The sequence below is a fragment of the Pteropus alecto genome, unplaced genomic scaffold (assembly GCF_000325575.1).
Source record: "Pteropus alecto unplaced genomic scaffold, ASM32557v1 scaffold110, whole genome shotgun sequence".
NCBI lineage: Eukaryota > Metazoa > Chordata > Mammalia > Chiroptera > Pteropodidae > Pteropus > Pteropus alecto.
Genome location: NW_006431920.1, coordinates 925,567 through 949,740, shown reverse-complemented (window position 1 = coordinate 949,740; position 24,174 = coordinate 925,567). Strand labels below are relative to the sequence as shown.

Sequence of the window (24,174 nt, the reverse complement as noted above, 5' to 3'; positions counted from 1 at the left end):
GGGGGGTAGCAGCTCGAAGGGGCAAAGAGCCGAGATGACGTCTCTGGCTCTGCCAGTGGGGAGGAAGAGAGCATGGGAGTCCTGGAGTTAGGCGTGGAAGGCTCGTGAGTGCCCAGCAGCCAGGCCGCACCCTGTCCTGGGCTCCGCTCTCACCCCGCCCCCATTCACCCCAGCCCTTCTGCGTTGCCCTTTGCTCCGGCTTCCTCTGGAACTTGGACCTGCCCCCGTCCATCAGGACACCTTGAAAGAGTCATCACGACTTGTCCTTCGCGTCCCCCTGATTCTTACTCCATTTACAGCACAGCTTCGGGAAGGTCGATGCCGCAGGTGGTCCCCAACCGCAGCTCCCCAAACATCTGTGCAGCGTTTGGCTTTTTGTCCTCCTTTCTTGAAAGTCTCTTCTCTTTGGACTCAGGGCCCTGCTTGCTCTTGGTTCTAATTTTCGGATTCCTTCTCTCCAGCTGCCTTCTTTAACTCTTCCTTCGCTGCCACCACTTCCTGGGGGCCCGCAGAGCTTCCGGTCCCGGCCCCTTCCTCCCATGCTCCCCAGCCTTTGCGCTGTAGTCCCCTTGCCTGCAGCCCTCTTGCCCTGGACCTGACTGGTCCCTTCCTCAGCAAGGCCTCCCCGGCCATCCTGCGTCTCGTTTCGCTCCTTCCCACCTCCTTCCCACCTTCCCTGCTCCACGTTTTCCCTCCCACTCGTCACCCGCTAATGTGCTGCTGACTTACCAGTCTTGTGTCTTCGCTGTCTTCCTACCATTCACGGCCTCGCAGCGCGGGGCTCGGCGTAGCTCAGTCCGTCTTTGCTGGTGTTCGCGGGCACTCAAGAGGAAGGGGAGGGGTTTGCACAGAGTCCCCGGATGATAGGCACATGGTGTTTTGCGGGGAGCCACACAGAACTTGGACTATCTGGGATGTGAGGTTCAGTGAGATGGTAGTTGCAGATAAAGCAGGGAGGCGATCATGAATTCCTTCGTAGGCCTGCTAGAAAGTTGAGATTTTCTAGGGAAGGCGGCATTTCAGGTGGAGAGCAACATCATCCACTCAAGAAATGTGATTTGAGGACCAAGTACTCTACTCAGCTTTGTGCTGGATATACAATAGAGGAAAACACTCGAGAAGCTACGTGTCCTTCCCGGTTTAATAGCAAGTCACATTAAACAAGGAAGGATGGGAACGGCCCATAGTTTAGGTGCGGGAGTGGGGTGTGGGAGTGGGGGACAGGCAGGAACATTTTGCCGATACTTGAGGAATAAACAAGGGTGCGCCAAGTAAAGAGTGGGGAGAAAGATCATTTCAGGCCAAGGGAATGGAGCGTGTGGAGGGACAAAGCCATTGGCACCGAAAGGAACTGAAAATCAGCATGGTTGACACCTGGCGAGGTGGGTGGAACCCGGGGCTGAGTCAGGAAGGGGGCTCGCAGGCCCTGTCATAGAGCGGGTGTTTCATCCTGGGCGGAATGGTTAGCAAAGAGTTTTAAGCGGGAGAGAGGAGGATTCAACTTGCAGGATGGAGCGATCACCCTGGCAGCGGTGAGGAGGCTGGATCAGAGCAGTGGCGTTAAAATGGTCGAGGTAAGAGCTGGCAAGCGCCCCCACCGGGCAGAGGCTGCCGAGCCAGGACTGGAGGGAGGCGCTGGCCAGGGAAGGCAGTCCGGGCGGGACTTGGTGTCTGGGTGGCTGCAGGGGCCTCCTGACCGGTCTCCTGTGTCTGCACTTTTCTTCCCACATAGCGAGGCCAAGGCCGTCCTTCTAAAACATGGTTCCCGCCGGGTCATTCCCCTGCTCAGCTCCCTCAACATTTCCTGTCCCCTGAGGATTAAAATCCAGGTCCTTACTGTGACCCGTCATTATCTACCTGCCTCACAGCCCTGTTCCCGCTGTCTCTGTCTCATGTGCGCTCCTCCTGCCACGTGGCCTCCTCGTTGTCCCTCCCACGTGCCACGCTGCTCCCGCCTCAGCAGCCTTGCAGCCCTGTGCCCTCTGCCTGGACCCCTCCTCTCCCAGATCCCTCCTTCCTCACGTTCTGCTCAGATGTCATCTCGGGAGGCCCTTCCAGACACCAGTCACCACAGTCTTCTTTACCTTTTCCTTGATTGTATTTAAGGTGCCTGTGTGGCTCTACCCCCCAGATGGTAACCTTCTGAGGCCAGGGATAACGTTTCGTTCTCTGCTGAGCCCTCCGTGCCCAGAACACTCCGTGTGGCATAGTTGGCATACATGGAAATGTTTGTCGAATTAATGAGTTAATAAGCTTTTGATATGGGATGGAAGAGAAGAATCTAAAATTTCATCTAAGTTCCTGGCTTAGGCACCGGTGGAATATAATGCCATTCAATAGGAAACACTGAGGGGAGCTGGTTTGGGGAGGGATGGTGAGTTGAGATGAGTGTGTGTTGAGTTTCACTCCTTCCCACCTGCGGGACACGCAGATAGAAATACCAAGGGGACAAATAAAGGAGTCGGGGCTGGAGTGGAGGTTTGGGGAGTCATCGGGGCGTGGGCCTGGGAGAGGTGGCCCACGACAATCACAGACTGAGAGGAAGACCCAGGCCGGACACCTGGGAGTGAAGCCCAACAGAATAACCAAGAGGAGGAGGCCGGAGAGATTGGCAGCAAAGCGGGGGAGGGAGAGAAGTCAGGCAGAGCAGGGCGAGTGGCGGATGTCAGCGGATGCAGGAAAGTGGGCCAGAGACAACCGTAAAAGCCATTGGGTCTGGCAGCCAGAATATCGTTGGTGACCTTGGTGCTGGTGTCGGTGGCTCTGGGGAGGGGAAGCCAGACGGCAGGCGGTGGAGGAGGGGGTGGAAGACGGGAATGGAGGTTGCTTTCTGTAAGAAGCGTGGCTGTGAAGGCACGAGGGGCAAGAAGGACGGGCTGAGAGGAGGGTGCTTTGTTTTTAAGATGGAAGTGACTTGTAACATGCGTTTAAATTGAGAGATAAGAGGGATGTTGGAAAAGGGGACGTGGAAACTATAGGAATGAGAGGAGTCGATTATTTTGCAAAGTCTCGAAGAACAAGGTGGGCGTGAATTCAGAGTGTAATGGAATGTGAGACCGAGACACGGATAGAGAGGCAGGCAAGTCACAGGGAATGGGCCGCTGTCGTCCGCTTTCACTGTAGGAGGGAGCCACACCTCCTGCGGAGGGCAGAGGGGACGGGGCGGGGGACAGCGGGAGGGCTAGGGTAGGGAGCTGACCCGAAACTGGCCCACGAGGCCTCGCCAAACGCACTGCTCCGGTGTGCGGGGTCGGAACGCTGGCGAGCGGGGGACTTTCTTCAGGGACCCCCGGCCTCCTGGGTGTGGGCGCAGAGGTTGCAGTGATCCACACTTGGAGATTTGCTGCGAGGGAGAGCATGGCTGGCACCAGGACGAGGGTGCTGGGACCTCGTGTCGCCTCTGAATCCGTTTCTTCTCCGTGTCCTTTATAAAGGCGTCACCTGCCACCTCGTCACACCTCGTCACCCCCTGACTCACACTTGATTCCTCTTCCTCTGAGCCCTGTTGTCAGGGCCTTTTCAACAGTTTCCCTCCCTCCTCCCATCCACCCTCCACGTTGCTGCTGCCCAGTTTTCTTTTCGATTTTGTGCCCGCGAAGACCAGATCATGTTGCTCTTCTGCTTGAGAAGCTTCTTGTACCTGTGAATATAGTCCACAATTTTGGCAGAGTTGGGTTCTCAGAACCCTTTAAGATTAGTCCGCAGCCTTCTCTCTGACCCTCCCCACCTACACACACACTCACACACACACAGACACACACACACACACACACACACACACACGTGCGCACACACACCCCTCCACTCCTAATGGCAGCCGGCCACTCCAGGCTCTGCGTATTCACTGCACTCTACCCTGCCCCCCAGGCCTCTGCTCGTCCTTTGCCCCGTACTGTCCGCTTGGCCTCCCTGGCCCATCCCTGTCTACTGAAATCCCGTCGAAGAGCAAGACGAGCCTCTGCGGGGCGTTCCTTTCCTCCCGCAGAAGCGTCGTTCCTGTCCATCGGCACTTTTTTTCATGTTTCATGCAGCGATAAACATCATTGCTTCTGGATTTAATTCCCCTTTTTTGCCTCTTCCCTGAGGGCAGGGAGTTCCTCGGACATCTCTATATACCGAGTACCGTGCGTGGAACCCTGCGTTTAAAAATCGTTTGGTCCAGTCGGTCCAACCAGGCAGCTGGCGCAGACGCCCCGTGCCGCCTTGCCCTTTTTATTCCCACCGCGTTTGTGCCCTTAAGTGTGGGGGTTGCCATGGGCCTATCTGCTGACTTATAGCTGCTCCACGTGCTCTCCTAAAACAAGTCTATTTCTTTGGAGTCAGGTGTGCCTCTCCTTCACCACAGTCCAGTGTTTCAGTCCCTCTCATCATGTCTCGGCGATGCCGTGAGATCACGAATTGCATCTCACGTTCACGGCGTCTGTTCCTCCAGCCCAGGGAACCGGCGCATCGCAGCCTCGCTCCCCCGCACCCCACCACTGTTCTCCTGCGCGAGGCTCTCGCGATACCTGCTCCTCGATACCTGCTCCTCGTTCCGCACGCACGGGCTTCCGCGGCAACTGAGTCATGGTTTTATTCTGTCGTTTTTCTCCATCTCCCTCCTGTCTGTATCCTTGCCGTTTCCAGATTAAATGAGTACTAATTTTCTGATAAAATGGACTTCCTCAGTGAATCTTAACATGATAGAAAGAAAAACCAGTTTGTGATACAAAGACTAGATTTTTTCCCCTTTAATTACATTGGCAAACAGGCTTGCTAGTTAGGAAATTAATAGTATGTTGAAACATCGGAAATTGAAAAAAGTTTGTTTTCGATTTCCCTCTGTTAGGAATATTTGGAGATTTGGTTGCTTTCTGGGGATAATGTCAAGGGAATACTAGAACATAAAAATCAGGTGGCATTTTGAGAATGAAAGTCAACCTTAAATGATTATCTACAGAATTTCCTCTTGCCTAGAGAACTGTAAAACATGAGGTAAAATCTACTATTTCCCTTTGCATGAGGCTACAACAATGTATGGGACTGGGTTTAATCCCTTTAAGCAGCTACCTCATGGAAGCTACGAACTTCTCAGAAAAATGCACAAATGTGCGTGTACACTCAACTTTTTGTATAGGACTTACATTTCCAGTGATATTATAGAAGAGATAGCCTGAAGCCCCCTTCTTCAATAAAACTCTTGAAAATGATGCATCTTTTAAAAATGTATAGCTAAGTTGACAGGAAAATATGGCAAGTCCTTAGAAGCTGGGAGCAAAACGAGAGCCGATGCCAAAGAGAGATAGACGTACGTGCTAAAGCGACTGACGGAATGGTGTCCTCTGAAGCCGGAATGGTGTCCTCTGAAGCCGGAATGGTGTCCTCTGAAGCCGCGCAACCCCAGACGGTTCGTTTGGGACCTGAATTAACTTTTCTCGCATAGCCCATAAAGTGCCAGGCCAAGTATTCAGTTTAAAGTGGCACCAGGTGGAGAGTGTTTCCAGAAGCCAGGCAGAATCGTATATATATCCTTTCTGGAGGAATTAACCCTCAATGGAAGCCTTAAAGATTTGCCGAAGAGAAAGTTCTAGAGAATGTCGGCACATATAAAAATCATAAAACAGGCAAGGATGCAGCTAAAGCAATAGTTGGGTCAAAATTTATAGCTTTAAGTGCTTATATTAGAAAAGGAGAAAGTTTTAAAAATTGAGCCTTTTCCTAACTAGGAAGACTGTTTGCCAATATAATTAAAGGGAAAAAAAAAATCTGGTTTTTGTATCACAAGCTGGTTTTTCTTTCTATCATGTTAAGGTTCATTGAGGAAGTCCATTTTATCAGAAAATTAGTACTCATTTAATCTGGAAACGGCAAGGATACAGATAGGAGGGAGATGGAGAAAAACGACAGAATAAAACCATGACTCAGTTGCCGCGGAATCCCGTGCGTGCGGAACGAGGAGCAGGTATCGCAAGAGACTCCCGCAGGAGAACAGTGGGGGGGTGCGGGGGAGTGAGGCTGCCATGCGCCGGTTCCCTGGGCTGGAGGAACAGACGCCGTGAACGTGAGATGCAATTCGTGATCTCACAGCATCGCCGAGACATGATGAGAGGGACTGAAACACCAGACTCCAAAGTGTGAGTCGCTTCACCAATGTTAAGAGATAAGGGTAAGGTATGAGATGACTTACTCCGTGAACATGCACTGCGAGTACAAGTACTGAGCCAAAAATGGGAATTATCTATTACAACTGTAGCAGCAGAAGCCCCCTGTACTCCCCAAAGAAATACACAAGACAGATTACCAAAGTTGTCTATGCTTTTCATGCATGTCATAGTGAAAAACAGAATTTATTTACTCGAATAACAAAAATTCCTGTTTCCATTTTTGGCCCTGCTGAAATGGAAATCTTAAAAACTAGATACAAAATATCAGACATAACTATTAGATCTCATTTTTGTTTTTCTAGTATTAAAGTGCTATTAATTGTCAAACTAAGGATCTTTTTCCAAAAACCATTAACATTTGGAAAAAAAATTGGCATGTTAGGATTTACCTTTGGAACAGAATTTGGAACATATAACATGTATATATGCTTTTTACTATTCAGTTTCTGCATTATTTTTATATTTTACATCATACGTATTGTATTTATAGTATTCATGTTCCATAAACATTTCAAATCTCTTTTAAATAGTGATAGAAATATAGTCAGTAACTTCCAAACTTGTAGAGAGAGGCAGATGGAATGAGAAAAACACACAAAAACACCTCAATGTAAAAGAAGGCATGGCAAGAGGAAAAAAATATATAGAAAGAAGCAGGACAAATAAAAAACCCATATTAGGAGGCCAAAAAAAATTAATAAGCACATTAAATGTAACTCTGCAGTTAAAAAGTAAGGACTGTTAGACGGGATGCTGGATGCATCTAGCTATACGCTTTTTTTTTTTTTTTAATCTTTTAAGACACACTTAAAAGATAAAGACAAAGATTAAATGTAAACCAGGCCTGCCCAGGTTTGGACCTGTTCCACAGTGGCCAGGCACCACACCTCAGTGTCTGCCCTTCAACAGTCTAGCCCTAAGAGCTTCTAGAAAGGGGCCTTGCGCCTGCCTCTTGCATTTCCTGTCTGCGGACTCACCCCTCCCCAGGAAGAGTAGTACTGGGGCAAGTCATTCCCTTTAGGGAGTTGTGTGTCTTCGCCTTGCTCTGCAAACCCCAGCAGGAGCATTGTCTGGTCCATGCACTACAGTAGCAGTGTAATTGCTGTACATTTGAAGAAACCGAGGTCATTTGGTTTCACGTCTAGCGGGGTACCCGGTATGTGGCATCTCCTGCTACACACATAGCACCAACCCTGAGGTGACTTAAAGAAAGCATTATATAACGCTTGTACCCTGTACTGCCGCTGTTTTACCATGCCTTGCAGCCCTTACTCTGGCGGGCCCCCACCTTACACCCACGCCCCCACAAAACGCCTGCTGACAAGGAATAGAAAGACAGGATTTTAAGCTCCTGTCACTTAGGTCATTGGGTGAGTAATAGGCTCTACAGTCAGCCTTACTTCAAGCACTGCAGAGAGAGCTTCTCCCTGGGTCATCCATGTCAGCGAGCTAGACTCCAAAATGCCCTGTTTCAAAGAGATACCCTTCCTAAATATCGAATACTCTACTGTAAGAGGCGACTCAAACTTAATTTGGAAAGTGTCATCTAGTAGATGTTGGGAACCTGCTATATGTAGCTTACAAATGAGATGTGTTTGCAACATTTAATTTAAAAGAAACCGTATTTAAAATCCGTTCCTTTTTTCTAGAAGAGAGCCCCTGATAACTCTTCCATAGATTTTTGGAAAAGAAAAATTCCGCTTCAGGGCAGTTTTCTACTTGGATCCGTTTCTGGGTTTTGTCTCCGACATCTTCACGATGCCCAGCGCTTCAAATGCTATTCCTCCTCCTCTCTTCTTTGGGAAGCCATTTCTAATCCTGGTTTTGAAACACCGATTTTTCCTCCTGCAGCCTTTTATGTCAGAGGGCATTCTGACCTTAGGCTAATGCCAGGCAACCCAAATACTTGATCTCAGACGAACCTTATTTTTATAGTATGGCCCTTGATAATGAACCTGGGAAGAGAAATGGAAAATTCTGTAGAGTCGTCAGCTCATAAGGAAGTGTTTGTCTTCTCCATTCATCTAGGGCATGGGTGAGTGAACAATTTTAACTGTCCTTGTAGTATGATCATTTTTTACTGAATCGTACCTTGACTCGAAAAGTCCAAGTAACTGAATAGTCATGCGAGTCCTCTGGCATGGAAGTGGGCTTCTGGGATGCTTGCCAATGAGTTCCTGTTTTGAGGACACAGAATCTAAGTGGAAAGATTAAGTGGAGAGACAGCTCCACCCCTCTAAGTGTCTTATTCCTATGTTCCATTCGAATCTCGCTAGCCTGATTTCTGTGGGGTCTGGGCTTCGGAAATTCTCTTTTTTCATGGATGTCTCAGTGCACCTTGTTAAACCAAATTTGGACTGAGGCCTGTTCATCTGCTTCCAGCTCTGCTGATTGGTTCCAGTTTCCTTGCTCATTAAAGCCAAGATAATCTGGCACCCACCAGTCAGGCATCCTCAAGTATCTGGCACCAAGGTGAACCTGGAAGCCAGTTAAGAAGTCTCAGGGATCCAACACACTCATTGCATGATGAGAGGCACTTGTGGTATACCAGAAAGAGCACTGGAATAGGAGCAGAACTGGGTTCTTGTCTCATCTTTGCCTCTCCTGCATCGTGTAAGTCTGGGCATGTCTGTGATTTCTCTGAAATTCCCTTTCCTCGGCTACGTGGGTATTTGGACTAGAGGGTTTCTCAAGTGTCTTCCAGTTCCAAAATACGGGATCTATGAAAAGCTAAAGAAACAAAGCTCCATTTATGCCTATTGTTGCAAAAACACAACCTAGCTTTAAAGATATTAGCAGTAGTTGCCTAAAGTTGTATATGCTGCTGATGCTTTTCCATAAAAGTAGATTTAAAAAATGAGAAGCGGTACAGCCTGTATTTCAGAGGAAAAAATTCACCTCCCCATGCCTCACATTTCCCAGTCTATGAAATGGGGATAATAATTTTAAATTACTGCGAAAATTAAGTGAGATAATCCCTGGCACTTAGAACCATGCCAGACAAAAAGTAAATGCTCAGCGAAAGTTATTATTAATATAAAAATGGAAAGATTAAAATTGACATGGAATTTTAGTAAAGTTATGCCGAAATAATAAATATTCAGTCGCTATTCAGAAGTCAAGGTGGGAAGAGACCAGACTATCTAGAAACAGACCCACGTATGTGTCATCACCTGGCATTCAGCAGAGGCGTCACTGCAGCGTAGCGAGGAAAGCGGGGTTTTGCGTGCAGGTGGCACTGGATCAGATGGCCGTCCGTATGGGGAAAAAATGAACTTTGACTCCTACTTCACACCATCCATAAAAATCAATTTCATGTGGCTCACAGATCTAAGTGTAGAAAGGTAAGAACATGAACGGTTCTTGAAGTGTTAACACTTGTAGAAGATAACATGGAAAGATAACTTATGATCTTGGGATAGGCAAAGATTTCTTAAGCAAGACGCAAAAAGCACTAACCTTAAAGGAGAAGAGTGATAAATCAGAATGAAAAGGCAAGTGACTGGGTAGGAGATATTTGTAATGCATATATCCGGCAGAGGACTCCTATGAAGAGTATGTAAACAGTCGAACACTTCATAAAGAAGATAGCCGGTGGTCAAAAACACATGAAAAGTACTTAATACCGTCAGTCCACAGGGAAAATAGAAATTAAAACCACAATGAGGTACTACTATGTAGCTAAATTTTTCTGAAAGCTGACAATACCACATGTGAGTGGGGATGTGGGGCAATTAGAACTCTCATACACTGAGCGGGGTGTAAGTGGGTGCAACCACTTTGGAAAACTGTTGTTTGGCACATAATGGAGCTGAAGAGATTCATACTCAGTGACACAGCAGTTTCATTCTCAGACATATGTCCAGCAGAAATGAGTACCTACGTACAAGAATGCTCATAGGACCATTGTTTACAATGGCAAAAACCTAAACCAGGTATCAACAATAAACTGGATATACTGCTGTGACAGCGGAATACTGTACAGCCATGGTACCGAGCAAACTCGAAATGCAGCGTAGATGAGCCTCAGGAATATGTTGAGCAAAAGAAGGCAGATACACACACACATGCACACAATCCATGCTGCGCACGAATCCATTTATGTGAAGGGCAAAGTCAGCCACACTGATCTACGGTTATGGATTACAGAGGTCAGAAAAGCAGTTGTCTTTGGTAGGTATAAAGACTGAGAGGAAGACACAAGAAAAGCTTTGGAATTCTGGATATGTTCTAATTCTTGAACTGAGGTGTATTGTAAAAATTCACTGAGCTATATGCTTAAGGTTTGTATACTTTATGTATTTTATGTCTCAATGCAAAGCTTATTTTAAAAAGAGAAGGAGCACACAAAAAATGGAAACAACGCAAATGTCTGTCAGCTGATGGATAGTTAAATAAATGTGGTATATCACACAATGGAATGTAATTCAGCCATTAAAGAAATGAAGTACTCTGTATGCAATGGAACGGGCAAACTTAGGAGACATGATGCTGGGTGAAAGAAGACGCGTATTATATGATTCATTCCATTTCTGTGGAATGTCCAGAATAGGCACCTCTGTAGAGACAGAAGGTAGATTAGTGATTGCCTAGGGAGAAATAAGGAGTGGCTGAAAACAGTTGTGTGTTTTCCTTTGGGGGTGTTGAAATGTTCTCAAATTATTTGTAGTGATGGCTGTGCAACTCTATATATATGCTAAAGACCACTGAATTGTACACTTTGAATGAGTCATTCGTATGGTATGTCACTGCAGTCTCAGTGAAGCTGCTATGGAATAGAAAGCTGAGGGATGCTGATAACCGTGGAGGGGTTGAAACCACTTAGGAAACGGCCGTGCCATGTGGCCCTGTGGTGTGGTATTTGAGCACATGGGTACTGGAGTCCAACGGCATCCTAAAGGGCCCTGTCATTTACCACCTGTGTGATGTCAGGTAAATCACCTAAACTCTGATGTCTTCATCTGTAGAATATAAACATTAATAGTACCTACTGCATAGAACTTTTGTAAAGATGACTCATTTAATCAAAAAATATTTAAGTATCTTTTATGTGCCAAGTCCAGCCAGTGATGACTGTTATAATTAGCCAGGAGGTTTTACTCCATTTTAGTGACAGAGGTGACAAGTAAATTCAAGAGTATATCCTGGGGGCAGGATGACTTTGCCCTACTGTATAGAGGATTTTTATCCAGAAGTATTAAAACCATGAACAATTGATGATTAAAGGATTGGCGTTCAATTACCTAGAAAATTTGGCAATTCAGGATACTTTATATGAAAACTGAGTTTATAAAAAAACTGGAAAACTGAGTTATAACTGTAACTGATATCTGGATAGTTCAAAAATAGAAGGCAACCATTGGTTACAGGAGTGTGTGCCAAGGTTTTTAATTTCAGTGACTGTTGTCCTCATAAAGGAGTCACTTTTGGTCATGTTGAAAATCATACTGCATTCTACTTAGTAGGCTTGAAACGGGTGTGTTCTGCAGAGTAAATGTGGAACCCTTAAACGTTACACCAACCCCGCTTTCCGCCCTCAGAAGTTAGAAAGAAGCAATGATCGTTAGTCAAGTACCTGATACGGAGGGGCGGATCCTGTAAAGTCAGGGTGGAGAGCTTAGTCCTGGGAGCCAGACCGTGATGGACCTCCCTGGGCCTCAGTTCCCTCATCTGTAGAAAGAGATCTGTCTCATAGCCCTGGGAGGATTAAATTAATTAATACGAAGTGCTCTAAAAAAGCCAGCAGTCCAATACGCTGCTGTTGTGGGACAGCCGGTATGGTGGATTCATACCGTAAGCATGCGTAAATTATGATTTCATTTTTTTGTTAAATTTGTGAAGCCTTAGGAAATCAGAAAACAGTTTCTTCTTCGTGCAAAGAGATTAATTAGTAAAACTGAGTAATTCGATCCGAAAAGAGCTGACGGGCTATGGTGAAAAGATAGCAGGAACCCGAAAAACCTTCTCCGGAATGAGAGAAAAGCTACAAAGGGGTTTCGTCTCCAGGATATTAAGCTTTTAAAAGCTTTTGCTTTTCAGATTTCAAAGTGAGTATGAAAGTTGCCTTAATTTCAGCTGAAAGGAGGGCTGGTTTTGGACTAAGCAGTTGTTGATAACGGTTAACACTTAGTGAATAGGCGTTTAAATACACAGAGATGTTTATATTTCCTCAAAACTTGTTGAAAATTATGTATCTTTTCAATTTGGCTATTATAGACAAGCAGTTAGGTTTTTATTAACCGAGAGGCTTTTTAAAAACAGAAAAATCTGCAAACGAGTGTGAAAACATGCCGGAATTCAGTTTTCAATCCTACGTCTTTGGGCAGCCTGTCTGCTGGGGTCATAGGAGCGATCCCGTCACCCCCGCAGGCACGAGACGACGGGTTCCTTGTGCTCGCCATACACACTGAGCCTGTGAGGTGAGGACAAAAGCCACAGGCTGCTACGAACTGGAGTCACATTCCTGGCATGCACCAGTCGTTTCCTGTTCAGAAGGGGTAGCCCCGTTCCTGCTCCTTCATCTCCTGAGCTCACCCGAGCAGAACCTGCCCGCAAAGGCCTTGCGTAGCCGGTCCACCGGGAGAGCCGTCGGATGAGCTGCCAGCCCCTCACGCTGCCCCCTGCCCAGGTGGGCTGGGGTGCTTTCTCTTGCTTTGTGGTGGGGAATCAGAGGCAGGGGGTGACTGAGGCGGGGACACAGCATTTTGTTGGTGTGTCTTTATTTGAAAAAAAAAAAAACAACAACTATAAAATAACCCATTTATGATAGAAAAAAAGTAAAATTTACTTATAAGCAGAAAGAAAAACTCATAATCCTCCCACTCAGAAAAAAACATTATTACCATCTCGATATATTTCTTTCCAGACATTTTCAAGCCAGGTTTGCATTTTTTATTTTATACTTTCTATCATTATTGCTTTTCCAGCCTTTGAAAGCTGGAAACATTACAAATGTGTATAATGTAGGAGGGAACAGTCCCGTATCCTCACCTTCCACAGCGCGTCACTGGGGACATTTTAATTCTGCTTTTCTTGAGCGGTAACCCTCTCATACCTCTGTTGGCTCGTCTGTCTTTTAAAACTTGTAGCTAGTTTTACTTAACTGGATTTTTCCTTTTTAAATTTTTTTCTTTCCTTGGCTTCAGCTCCTGCAAGCTCTTTTTATTTTTAATTTTGGTGAGAGAATTTTGACCATGCACAAAAGTAGACAGAATAGTATAATGAAACCTCATTCCCATCACCTGAAACCACGGCCAGTCCGCCCCCTGGACACCCCGTCCACCCCACACCTCTCCCAGCCCTGATCGTTTGCATCTGCTGGCTTCATAACTGCCTTTGAGGGTCCTTCTCGGCCCCTCTCACTTCACTCCCTTTTGGCAATGAGGAAGGACCCAACGCCTGCCCCGCTGCTGTGAGCCCGTGCTCAGCTCTCTGTCCCAGGCCTGACCGGCTGACCTGGGCTTTCCCCACTCTCTGCTGAAACAACTGGAAACTCCCAGACGTTGGGTGTGCCAGCTTCGCATGTTCGGCTCCTCATTCTCTTTCCTGTTAATGAAGGAGGCCATTGCTCAAATCATTTGGAAGGGGAAAAGTGGAATTTACTACCTGGGTGTTCCTCTTCCATGCTGTTCATATAAATTTAAACTTAGATTCCTGAGAATTAGATTGAACATGACAAAAATTGCTGTGTGGGCAGTTTAGTTGAGTACTTGCAGACTGATAGAACCCTTTGTAATAACGAAGGAAAAAGGTTCTCTAAGCTGCTTAGTTCCAGAGGTGAGCTCACCAGTTAAGGAGTTTGCAGCTAAAGGTTCACATTAACCCTTTGTTGGATGGCAAAAAGAAAATTCTTATTAAAAAGGCCAGCCACAGACTCTTCAAACCCTGACTCTCAAAAGAACATGAGAAATCGTCTTGTATGCTCCCTCTTCATACAGGATAACTTGCATTGCATTCAGATTTACTTGTCCCAGAGATTTTTCTTACTTCGACTCCTTTTAAGTTTATAAAATATCCTCAAACCATCAGCACGTCATGGCCGTGGAGTACTGCCATGGCTTGCTGTACCAGTGGTCAACTTTTGTGTTTGATTACATAACCAAATACCACACAGAATTGGAAGACGTCAGAGTCTGAGTTGTCCCTCGTACCTAGCAACCCCATCGGTGTTTCCACCAAAATCAGGGAATTTGCTCACCCGAACTGAAAGGTGGACTTTGCTGTGTGGCCACAAGGTGATCCGAGCCCAGCTGTTTCTCAGCTGTGGAGTCATGTCTCTAAGACTCAATGGGATTCGCACACCCAGTCCACGTCCCAGCTGGATGCACTGCCCTGCGTGAGGCCCCTCACTGCTGGGGACATCTGGACAGCGGAGAGTCCCTTTCTCTAGCTCTCTCCATTGGGTTCCCTTTCTGAGCTTCCAGAACACTGTTTTCTGTTTCTCTGAGGCTCACGCTGTTGGGAAGACTGGCCATAGGGTCAAGAGGGTGACCGAAGCAAGGACATCATGGTCTCCTCGTGTAGGCTGGGTGGAACCCAGTCTGCGGCGTGGGAAATCCAACTTCCGTTGCGTCCGTTGGGTTATGCTTCTTTTCATCGTCCGCCTCTGTTTACCAAATGTATCACTTCACTGAAAAGCAAGGACATCATGGTCTCCTCGTGTAGGCTGGGCGGAACCCAGTCTGCGGCATGGGAAATCCAACTTCCGTTGCAGCTGTCAGTGCGTCCGTTGGGTTATGCGTCTTTTCATCATCCGCCTCTGTTTACCAAATGTATCACTTCACTGATGGACTGATGATTTGTTTGCCTGTTGGCGCCGTTCCTAAGAGACCGTGGTCGCCTTCAGGTTCATTGTGTTCAGGCTGGCATCCCCTTCGGCTGCATTAGCAGAGCCATGGTACGCAGAATCAAGGAGGTGACGACACAAGCATGTGAATCTGGTATATTCAGTTACTGTCACTTTGCCGCTGAAGACTCTCCAGTGATTTCCCATTGTACTTGAAATAAAATCTAAATGCTTCATCCTGCCCCAGGCGTCTCTCATTGGGGTGCCAAGCACCTCACGAGCCTCCTGGCTTCCAGTTCTCCCCTTCGTTCCAGTCGCCTTTCTATTTCGTAGACGCACCTGGCTTGCTCCCACCTTCAACGCTCGTCTCCGGTTATTCTCCCTCTTGGGGTGCTGTCCCTCATGCCGCCGTGTGACGTGGTCCTTTTTAGACACACGTCTCAGTTTATTTCCTCAGAGATCTTTCCTAACGAGATCCGAGGTGGACCCGGCATTGTCGTCACCTCCTTTTTACTCTCTTAAGTAACCTTGTCATCTATTTGTTTGCTCATTGTCTTTCTCTCCACACTAGACTGTAAGTTCCACACAAGAAGGAACCTTGTCAGTCTTGTTGACTTGTCCCCAGCGCTTAGATTAGTACTGCCACATAGTAGGAGCTTAATAGGTATTTGTCGAATGGCTGAATGAATGAATGAATGAATGAAGGTGGTCATTAGTGACATGTTGGGAGGAGGATGTGGAGGATTATGAGGTGACTGCGAGCCAAGCCATGTGGGTGTCCAGCCCGTAGGAGAGAGGATCGGGGGCCACACGCTAACTGCCTGGCTGTCCGAGGCCAGCGCCACTGCAGAAGTGGAGTCGGGCCCTGCGGGCGGAGGTCCGCCTCGCACTCCTTTCCCGGCGCCAGCTCCCCGTCCCTGAGGAGACGGGCCCGGTGGGGTAGGGTGGCACCAACAAGTGGAAACTCTCAGAGGATGGGTTTCGGCTGTCAGGGGGACATTTTTTATTGTCCTTGCTATCTGAGGACGGAGTGGGCGGTGCTGGGAAGCGTGATTTCTAGGTCGCCTGTGGTGTGCACGCCCAGGCAGGACACCCTCTGGGAAGCCTCGGTGTGGGGAGGACTCTGCGCGGCTGGGCCAGGCAGCGTTTGCAACCCCTTTCGACCCGGACTGGCAACAAGTCTACCTATATTTTTCTTATTTTCTTACTCATTCAGTGAACACTAGACACTTCACTCGGCCCTCTCCTTGCCCTTCGTGCTGCTTGCAGAGGGTCGGGGAGAGACCTTGTGACCCGCTTGTTGAGCTGGGGGGTCTGAAGGGTGAAGATGCTGTGGGAAGACACGGAAGTGGCGGGGAACCTGGTCGGGGGCATCCGGGAAGGCCTGCCAGGGGGCGCGGGCTTTGCACAGTGGTCTGCAGGCCCAGGAGGGGTGACCGAGGAGAGAAGTGGGGGATGAACACCCCGCGAGAGAGCAGTGTGGAGCCAGCCTGACAGGTGTAAGCAGCTGAAGAAGTTCTGTCACAGTGGCTGACGTTTAAGGGCCAGGAGAGTCCAGCATGCCCAAGGCAGACCCACGTGACAGAGAATTTGGTCGGCGTTGCCTCTTTGCGAAGCAGCGATGGAACACAGCGTGCAGAACAGATGCGGGGAAACGAGCCCGAGGGACTGGAGGGGTGACAGGAGCAGGCCCGTGAGGCCCCGGACACCGGCTCTGGGCTGCGTGCTCAGGGCAGCGGGGGCCTGCAGGGCTGCCACAGCGGGTGCCAGGGGAGAGCACTGGCCTCAGTGTGGGGAATGGGTTCGAGAGACGGCAGGGAGAGCAGCAAGGGGCTCGTCATATCTTCCGACTGTGGGCAGGGTGGGATGGGCAGACTTGAGACGTGTTGCAAGGCGGAGTTCGGGGGGCTTGGTGGATGCAGGCGGAGACCGGATCACGGCCCTATTAGGTTTGGGCTGTGGCGATGCCCCTTTTGGTTTAGTGGGAGTGAGCCCACTTCCCAGGACGGAGAACACAGGAAGAGAAATGGTTTTCCTGGGGTGGGGACTGGGAAGTCTGAGTGTGAGGTGCCTGAGCGACAGCTCGGTGGCAGTTCCCAGTAGACCCTGTACGTGTCAGTCTAGAGCTCCGAGACGTCTAGGCTGGTGGCACGGAATGGACACAGTGAAGCACAGAGACGGCTTGAGCTCCTGGGCGCAGGCGAGACAGTCCAGGGGGAACTGGAAGAGAAGGCAGCCCGGGGCAGAGCGCAGAGGCATGCGGCACGTCGGGGACAAGGAGAGGAAGAGGAGCCCGAGAAGGCGCAGCCGGTGTCAGACCCCCAGAGTGGGGCCTGGGGCTGATGGAGGAGTGTTTCGGGAGGGAGAAATCAGCAGGCCGCGGGGCCCGTGAGGTCAGGCCAGGCCAGGCCTGAAAAGGCTTGGCTTTGGTGACACAAGGCCATTCGTGACCTAGACAAAAGCAGTTATTTTTTGCTGGTGAGATACAATTAGGCAGCATTGTTCTCTTACATTCTGGATTAAAAGGAGTGTCCTGCTGGGTCAAGAAGAGCCTCTGTCATTGTCCCGTCTCGGCAGTGGGTACAGGTGAGCTCACGTGACCCGAATCTGGCCGGCATCACTCCTGGCAAGGCGAGGGAGGTCTGGTGAGCACAGGCCTTTCAGGTACTTAGGACAGTCACCTGCCACCAGCTAAAGATGACCGTAAGCTAGAAATTTAGAGAGGGATTGTTGGATCCCAAGGACTTAAATAGCGCTAGAGTTGATGGCTTAGCAGTCGCTCTGTAATCAGGCGCTGCTACAAGTGGCTGAGGAGGTCGGCAGTGGGACCAAAAAAGCCTGCAGAGACAGAGATGTGGCTGTGAACAAGGCTGGGGGACGTCCCTGACAGGACTTGCGAATCCGTAGCCGAGACTGTGGCTGCTATTGAATCATAAGAGGGAGGGAGGGATTCTAGCTGTAGTCCACTGAGATGAAAAACTGGGTTGTGTCATGTCCTGGAGTTACGGCGACAGTGGCAGGGGTTGGGGGTGGTAATAAAAGGATCAAAGGCTCTGCATTGGCCTAGTTTTGAAACCAGGGTTTATTATTTACTAGCTCGGTGACCTTGAGCAAGTGGCTTGGAGCCTCTTTGAGCTACAGATGATTCATCTGTGAAGTATGGTTTACAGGGTTATTGTCAAAGCTGCATTGATGTGCGTGGAGCACCCGGCACAGAGGAGACATTAAATAAATGGTCACCGCTGCTATCCTTGTCATTTTCATGACCACCATCATCGGCATTGCATTTGTGTAGTTGTTATGAATTATAAAACACTTCCCATGGTCTCACTGAAGGAGAAACAGTTCAGCTGCCATGCACTGAGATTTTGTAAACTTCTGCTGTCTTAGCACTAGCAACATCATATTGTCACCACGTGGGCACATCTGCCAACCCCAGTAGACCGTGAGCTCCTTAAACAGAGGGATGGCCTCTTAAGGACACCAGTGCCAGAATAAACTGGTGGCTCCATCTCCGTGTGTCAGGCCTGTGTAAGGAAATGCTTTCTCACCACCAGAGCTCCTTAGAAGTAGAGCAGGTGTCTTCAAAATGTGAGCTCCACTCCTTGGGGATATGTCAGGGACCACTTGGCAGGGACACTGTTGGGAAGTGGCGGAACGGGCTGGGAGGCTGGCTCGGACGGTGGTTCATAAGCCCCCGCTTCAGGTTCTGTTTGTGTTTTAATCGGACGAAGCAGTTCTGATGGCCTCTCAGTTCGTTTGAAGGAGCGTTTGTATTCACCTAGGTCTGTGGGCTCTGTGCAGAGTTAGCCAGACAGGGCTGGCCTTGGGGACTCTTCCTGCCTCTGCTTCCACAGTTCTTCAGAACTCGCAGGAATCACCTTAGCCCCAGTAGATGAAATGTGTTAATGTAAAAGAACTTTAAAGAATACTTTTATATGGAAGACAGTATTCTATAAAACATCAAATTTGCCCTAGATGTTTTGGCAGCGTATATTATATAACCTTTGGATTTACATTTTCTCTTTCATAGAATAAAAACTACAGTATCACTACCTCGAGAGTTTTGCAAGTTCACATTATGTAAATATATGTAATAAAATATTTACTTAGGGTTTCCATAAAAAATGTCCAAAAGAGAGAATAAGAGAGCTTCTCTTTGCTGGTTTTAGAGGCTCTGCTGGGAATTCTGAGTGAAACTTAAGCCTCTCAAATATGTTTTGATTGGCCTCCTTCGTGTTTTATCTCCTGTAATGAACTCTTTGTCAGTTTGTCAATTTTGACTAAGGACAGAAAGTTCATGTGTAGTAACAACACAGAGACCGAATTTAAAATTATGGTTTGTATCATGATGTAATAATCTCTTCTCTTTTCCTTTAGTCAATATTTACCTGTTAGGCCAATATATTATAATTCTTACTTCAAAAGAAGGCACTTTATTTTACCTTCTCCCAGTGTTGGTTTTAGATACTTGTAATATCAGAATTGGAAGTCGAGCTGTCTGAGATTCTTGGCCACGTTCTCCTAGGCTTGAGTTCCTCGATCATGGCAGGCAGGTCTCACTGCTCCCTGTGACCCAGCAACACAGCTGCATGGCTCTCAGAATGAGGCAGCTGAACTCTGAGCCGCACTGGTTGCTCTCAGCCTTCCAGACAGCCCTCTCTCCTCTGCGGGAAGCAGGTCTGTTCTATTATCTCATCGCAGCCAGGATGTCTTAGATGGACCAAGGTTTTCCCTAATGTGTTAATGGTATAGGGCTGGGCGGGAAAACCCAGTGATGCCCTGTAGGAGGGTGGTCTCAGAGTGTGAGGCAGATGAAGAATAGGGAATCTTAAAAGCTTTTTCTCCCCTGAACTCCTTGTATTAACTACCGCTGTTTAATCATTTTTTATTTTAAAAACCAAGAGAAGAATCGTCCCCCAGTGAAGGAACAGCAGGACCATAAATAGCTCCACAGTTTGCAGGTAAACATGTGATGTGTTAGGGCCGATCACCCAGGTAACCAGAGGAGCAAGTGCTGATGAGTTAGTAAACTCTCTGAGTCACCTTGGGTATCAGTCAGGATTCTTTCAGTGAGTCATAACCGAAAGGGGATTGATTAATTCATAAACTGCCAAGTTCACAGGTAGGCTAGTTAGCTGGATTCTGGAGCTCAAATGAGATCATCATGATTCTCACCTTTATTTCTTAGACCTGTTGTTTTCTGTGCTGGCGTGATCATGTGGCAAAGATGCTTCCTTAGCAGTTCCAGACTTTCAGTGTCTTTACTCTCAGGGTCCTGAGAGAGAGACTCTCTTTCCTGAAGTCCATATCGATCTCTGAAAACAGACTCAGAAAAATCTACTTGAGTCACCTGCCTGTGCCTAGACCAGTCACCCCGAACAGGGATGGGTATAATGGAATTACATCAAGCATATATTTAAATTTAAGCAAATTCACCTTTGTGTTTATATCATCAGCATGCTTCTGTCTGCTTAGGATGCTCTCTTCAAACTCTACACTTATTTACATGGGTACTCTTTTTCATACTCTGTGCATTTTGTGCATTTTCATATATCTATATATCTGTATGTATGTATATAATACATATACTACATTTGATAGATGATTTATGGGATGTTCAAGAGTAAATCTTAAATCGATAACCTAACTGGCCCCCAAGCCCACTTTAGGTACATTGCCGTTGGCCTGAATCACCTGATCATATCTCGCTGGTACAGCTGATGGGGAAGGCAGGACCTGCTGAAAACTAGCTCCGCCAGCAAGGGGAAGGGCAGTTCTAAAAGGAAAAACAAGTAGGGTTTTTTACCAGAAGGGAAATGGCAGGAGGCAAACCAATTACAGTTCAGTCACTCAGCAAGTATTTATTGAGTGCCTACCATGTGTCGGCATCCTTCTAGGCACTGGGCCCACAACGTGAACTTTTCACAAAAGCCCTTTCTGGAGCTGACACTGTAGGGAGAGAGGCAGACAGTAAACACATGAGCCAGTGAGGAGTGTGCGGTGTGGTAATGATGACGCTCTGGAGAAGAGACCGTGGTGGACGTGGTCGGTTCTGGGTTAGGTGCCTTCCCGGTTCCGGTGGGGGACCAGAGGGCAGAGATTCTCTTCTCGTTCTGGGATTCTCTTTCGATTGACCTATATAAGGTAGGAAGGATCTTGATAGGCAGATCCCGAGGAGATTATCTCAAGTGTAAGAAAAGCATGAGCTAAGCAAACATCTGAATGGGATGAGGTAAGATGCATTCTGGGAATGGAAAGATGATTCCCAGGTCAGAGCGTGGAAGGGAGGGTGAGGTTGTAAGGCTGCGGAGGGGATTGCAGTGAGACCTGCAGGCACGTGGCTAGCGGCCTAAGGAGTGATGTCACTAGACCCGTGGTTAAGATTACTAGCTATGGAGGGCTAAGTAAGAGGGGATGGAATCAAGTAGGAAGGCCAGCTGTGGGGCCAGAATGGACAGGAAGAGCAGGGCTTCCAGAGGCAGAGGATGCAGGATTTGGGGGCTAACTTGCTTCTAATGGCCCAAAAAGATTTGTTCATCCTCCAGAAGGAGTCTTCTTTTGCAAGTCTACTGATAGTCTCTCAAAGACAAGAAACCTTTAGAAATGGTTAATGTTGTTTATTCAGGATAAAAGTCTCCTCATCCAGTGTGCAGTGGGGAAAGTAGCAACAGTGACATCATGGGGAGTAGGCGGAGAGGCCAGTGAGACTAGGGATGGCCGCCTGTACTTCCAAGTCCCATGGCCGCCGGGCGCGACGTGCCGTCCCCGGAGGGAGTGCCGTTGCCTTCCACGCTGATCGACCTTCTTCGCTTTTCCAGGCAACGCCTACGAAGTGGGAGTTCACATTGCCGACGTCAGCTACTTTGTTCCTGAGGAGTCCGATTTGGATAAAGTGGCTGCTGAGAGAGCTACAAGTGTCTACTTGGTTCAGAAGGTAAAAATCCAGGTTCTTGGATCGAAAAGCGCGCTTCTGTTGTCTTCTTCTTCTTTCTCTTTGTTTATGTCTCCTTAAACAAAAACCAAAATGCTGAGGAACAGCAACCTCCGAACATCTTTTTTCACGTCTAATAAGGTGTTAAAAAAACAAACAAACACAACGGTGCTTGCCGTCCGTTATTGCGTGCTTTCCTGTTAGGCCCGTATACGTTCAAGAGGAAGCAGACTGAAGAGATTTGCTTCTCGGATCTCACGTCCGGCCTTCGCACCGGCCCTGCTGCATAAGTAACTCAGAAAAGTGGTCAGGTTCAGAAAGAGATGAGGAAAAATAACTGCTTTCAAACTGTCGTTCCACAGCAGGGCTCAGCAAACTCGGCCCACACCAGCCACAGTTTTTATAAAGTTTTGTTGCAACGCAGTCACACCCATTTATTTATGTAGTGTCTGTGGTGTGGTCACACTTTAGTAGGAGAATGGAATGGAGATTTACCCTTGGCCTTTTCAAAAAAGGTTTTGACTCCCGTTCTACAGGGTGGGGGCTGATCTGCTCCTCACCTGCCCTTTATAAGATGACCTAGAGTGTCAGGTGGAAAAGCAAAGGGAGCCAAGGGGATGTCAGGGCTTTTCCTGCTGGTCCTGATTCTGCCACTCCTGGTAAGTCACTGAGGCTACAGACCTCCTTTAACAAGTATTCAGTGAGCACCAGCTCTGCTGGGCGCTGCCCTGGGCACATTGGGGAGTAAAGACCGTATCCATGAGTTATTTCCGCCCCTGCACTGGAGCGCGTGAACTTTTCCGGTTTCCTTGCGCTCCCTTGGCACTGTGTATCTGCTTCTTTGGGGCATCGTAGGTCTTTGGCTATATCACGGCTTTCACTTCCTACCTAGCTTTCTTGAACCCAGTGCTCCGGTTTCGGATGGCTTCCCGTACTTGCTCGAGCCTGCCCTCTCCCCATGCCCTGGCGTATGACTTCTGGTATTTGCTCTTGACTACACTAAGGTGAGAGGTGTGTCCCTAGCACCCACCTGCACATGGCATTCTGGGAGCCGGGAACCCTTTACCTGGCCCCATCTCTCGAGGGCAAGAAACCAGCCCAGGCGCCAAACCTGCTCTATTCTGGGAACTTCCAAATGTCATCACCTAGAGAAAAGATCCAGCTGCCCAGTCTCCCTCCACTGCTTGATCTGATCGGTGGCTCCCACTGCTAGCATGCCTGTGTGCCACACAGCTAGCAGAGGGAAAAGCCAGCCTCTGAGCAGCACCCTCACAAGCAGCATGTCCTGGTGGGCCAGTGTGCTCGGGCCACTGCCTCTCTAACCCTGGAGAAAGTCACCTTGCTGCCTGCTCCGGATAGAATTGTATATGACATGTGGAAGGTGGACTTCCAGACATACCTCTGCCAGGTCCAATAAACCGTAATGTCATTTGAGCTTCGAGCGCCCCAGCCCTGTGCTAGCAGGACACTGACTGCATTAACTGTAACTCAGATGGGAGACATCCCAGCCACACCTTCTGCCTGAAAATGCAGTTGGCTAGACCCAGCCTCTGCCTGGCTCATGGCTTCTTAGGGAAGGAAGGTGAAACTCCAAAACCAGTTTTACCTATAGCTACTATAATGTAGAGAAGGAAAGAAAATAGAAGTAGCAGTCTCTAAAGACCACATAAAGCTAATAAATGTGAAATATTCTCTCGTGTAGAAAAGTCGAACTCTACTCTTCGGATACACGTGTTTAAGCATTGCAGTCACAGCCAGAGGGTCTTCTTCTAAGCAGGTGTCTTTCTCTTATCTAGCTGCTGCATTCTCCTTTTATAACCCGGAATTATGTTTCAGACTCAGAAAATGAAAAACCAGAATTGGGTTAAATTACTAAGCATGTTTTCTTTTCTGTTCTCTTTGGTTCTGTGATGGTCACAGATGTAGACTTTCTCTGTGGGACTGCAGAGCTGGGACTCTGCTCCCGCGGGAGCTGAGTGGAGGAGGGGCCCGCGGGCCTCTGACTGGCTGCGGCTGCTGCCACACGGCACTGCCCCCAGCTTGGCAGGAGCCTGCGGCGCCGGCCCACAGCCTTAGACAGCAGCGGCTGTGCCTTCGGATTCCTTGGAACCGCTGCTCTGACCTTTCTTCCTACTCGTTTTGTTTCTTAAAGGACTGTGTCCAGGAACTTTTCTGCTGTTTTCACTTTCCTTTGCCTATAAAGGTCTTCTTAAAAGCTGGATGAGCTGCCTTCCTCCTCTTCCAGACCCTCTGCTTTCTCATTTGGCAGAATCACTTCTCCTGACTTCGTGGGGAGGCGGGGGGGATGTGTG

At 48.2% G+C, this 24,174-nt stretch overlaps 1 protein-coding gene across 1 annotated transcript in view; it reads left to right on the top strand.

Moving 5' to 3' along the window:
- Window positions 1-24,174, top strand: part of DIS3L2 (DIS3 like 3'-5' exoribonuclease 2) — a 273,001-nt gene that overhangs the window by 162,361 nt on the left and 86,466 nt on the right. Inside the window, exon 13 of the mRNA XM_015585355.2 lies at window positions 21,750-21,865. Within this exon, the coding sequence (XP_015440841.1) occupies window positions 21,750-21,865 (116 nt within the window). The remainder of the gene's footprint in view (window positions 1-21,749; window positions 21,866-24,174) is intronic.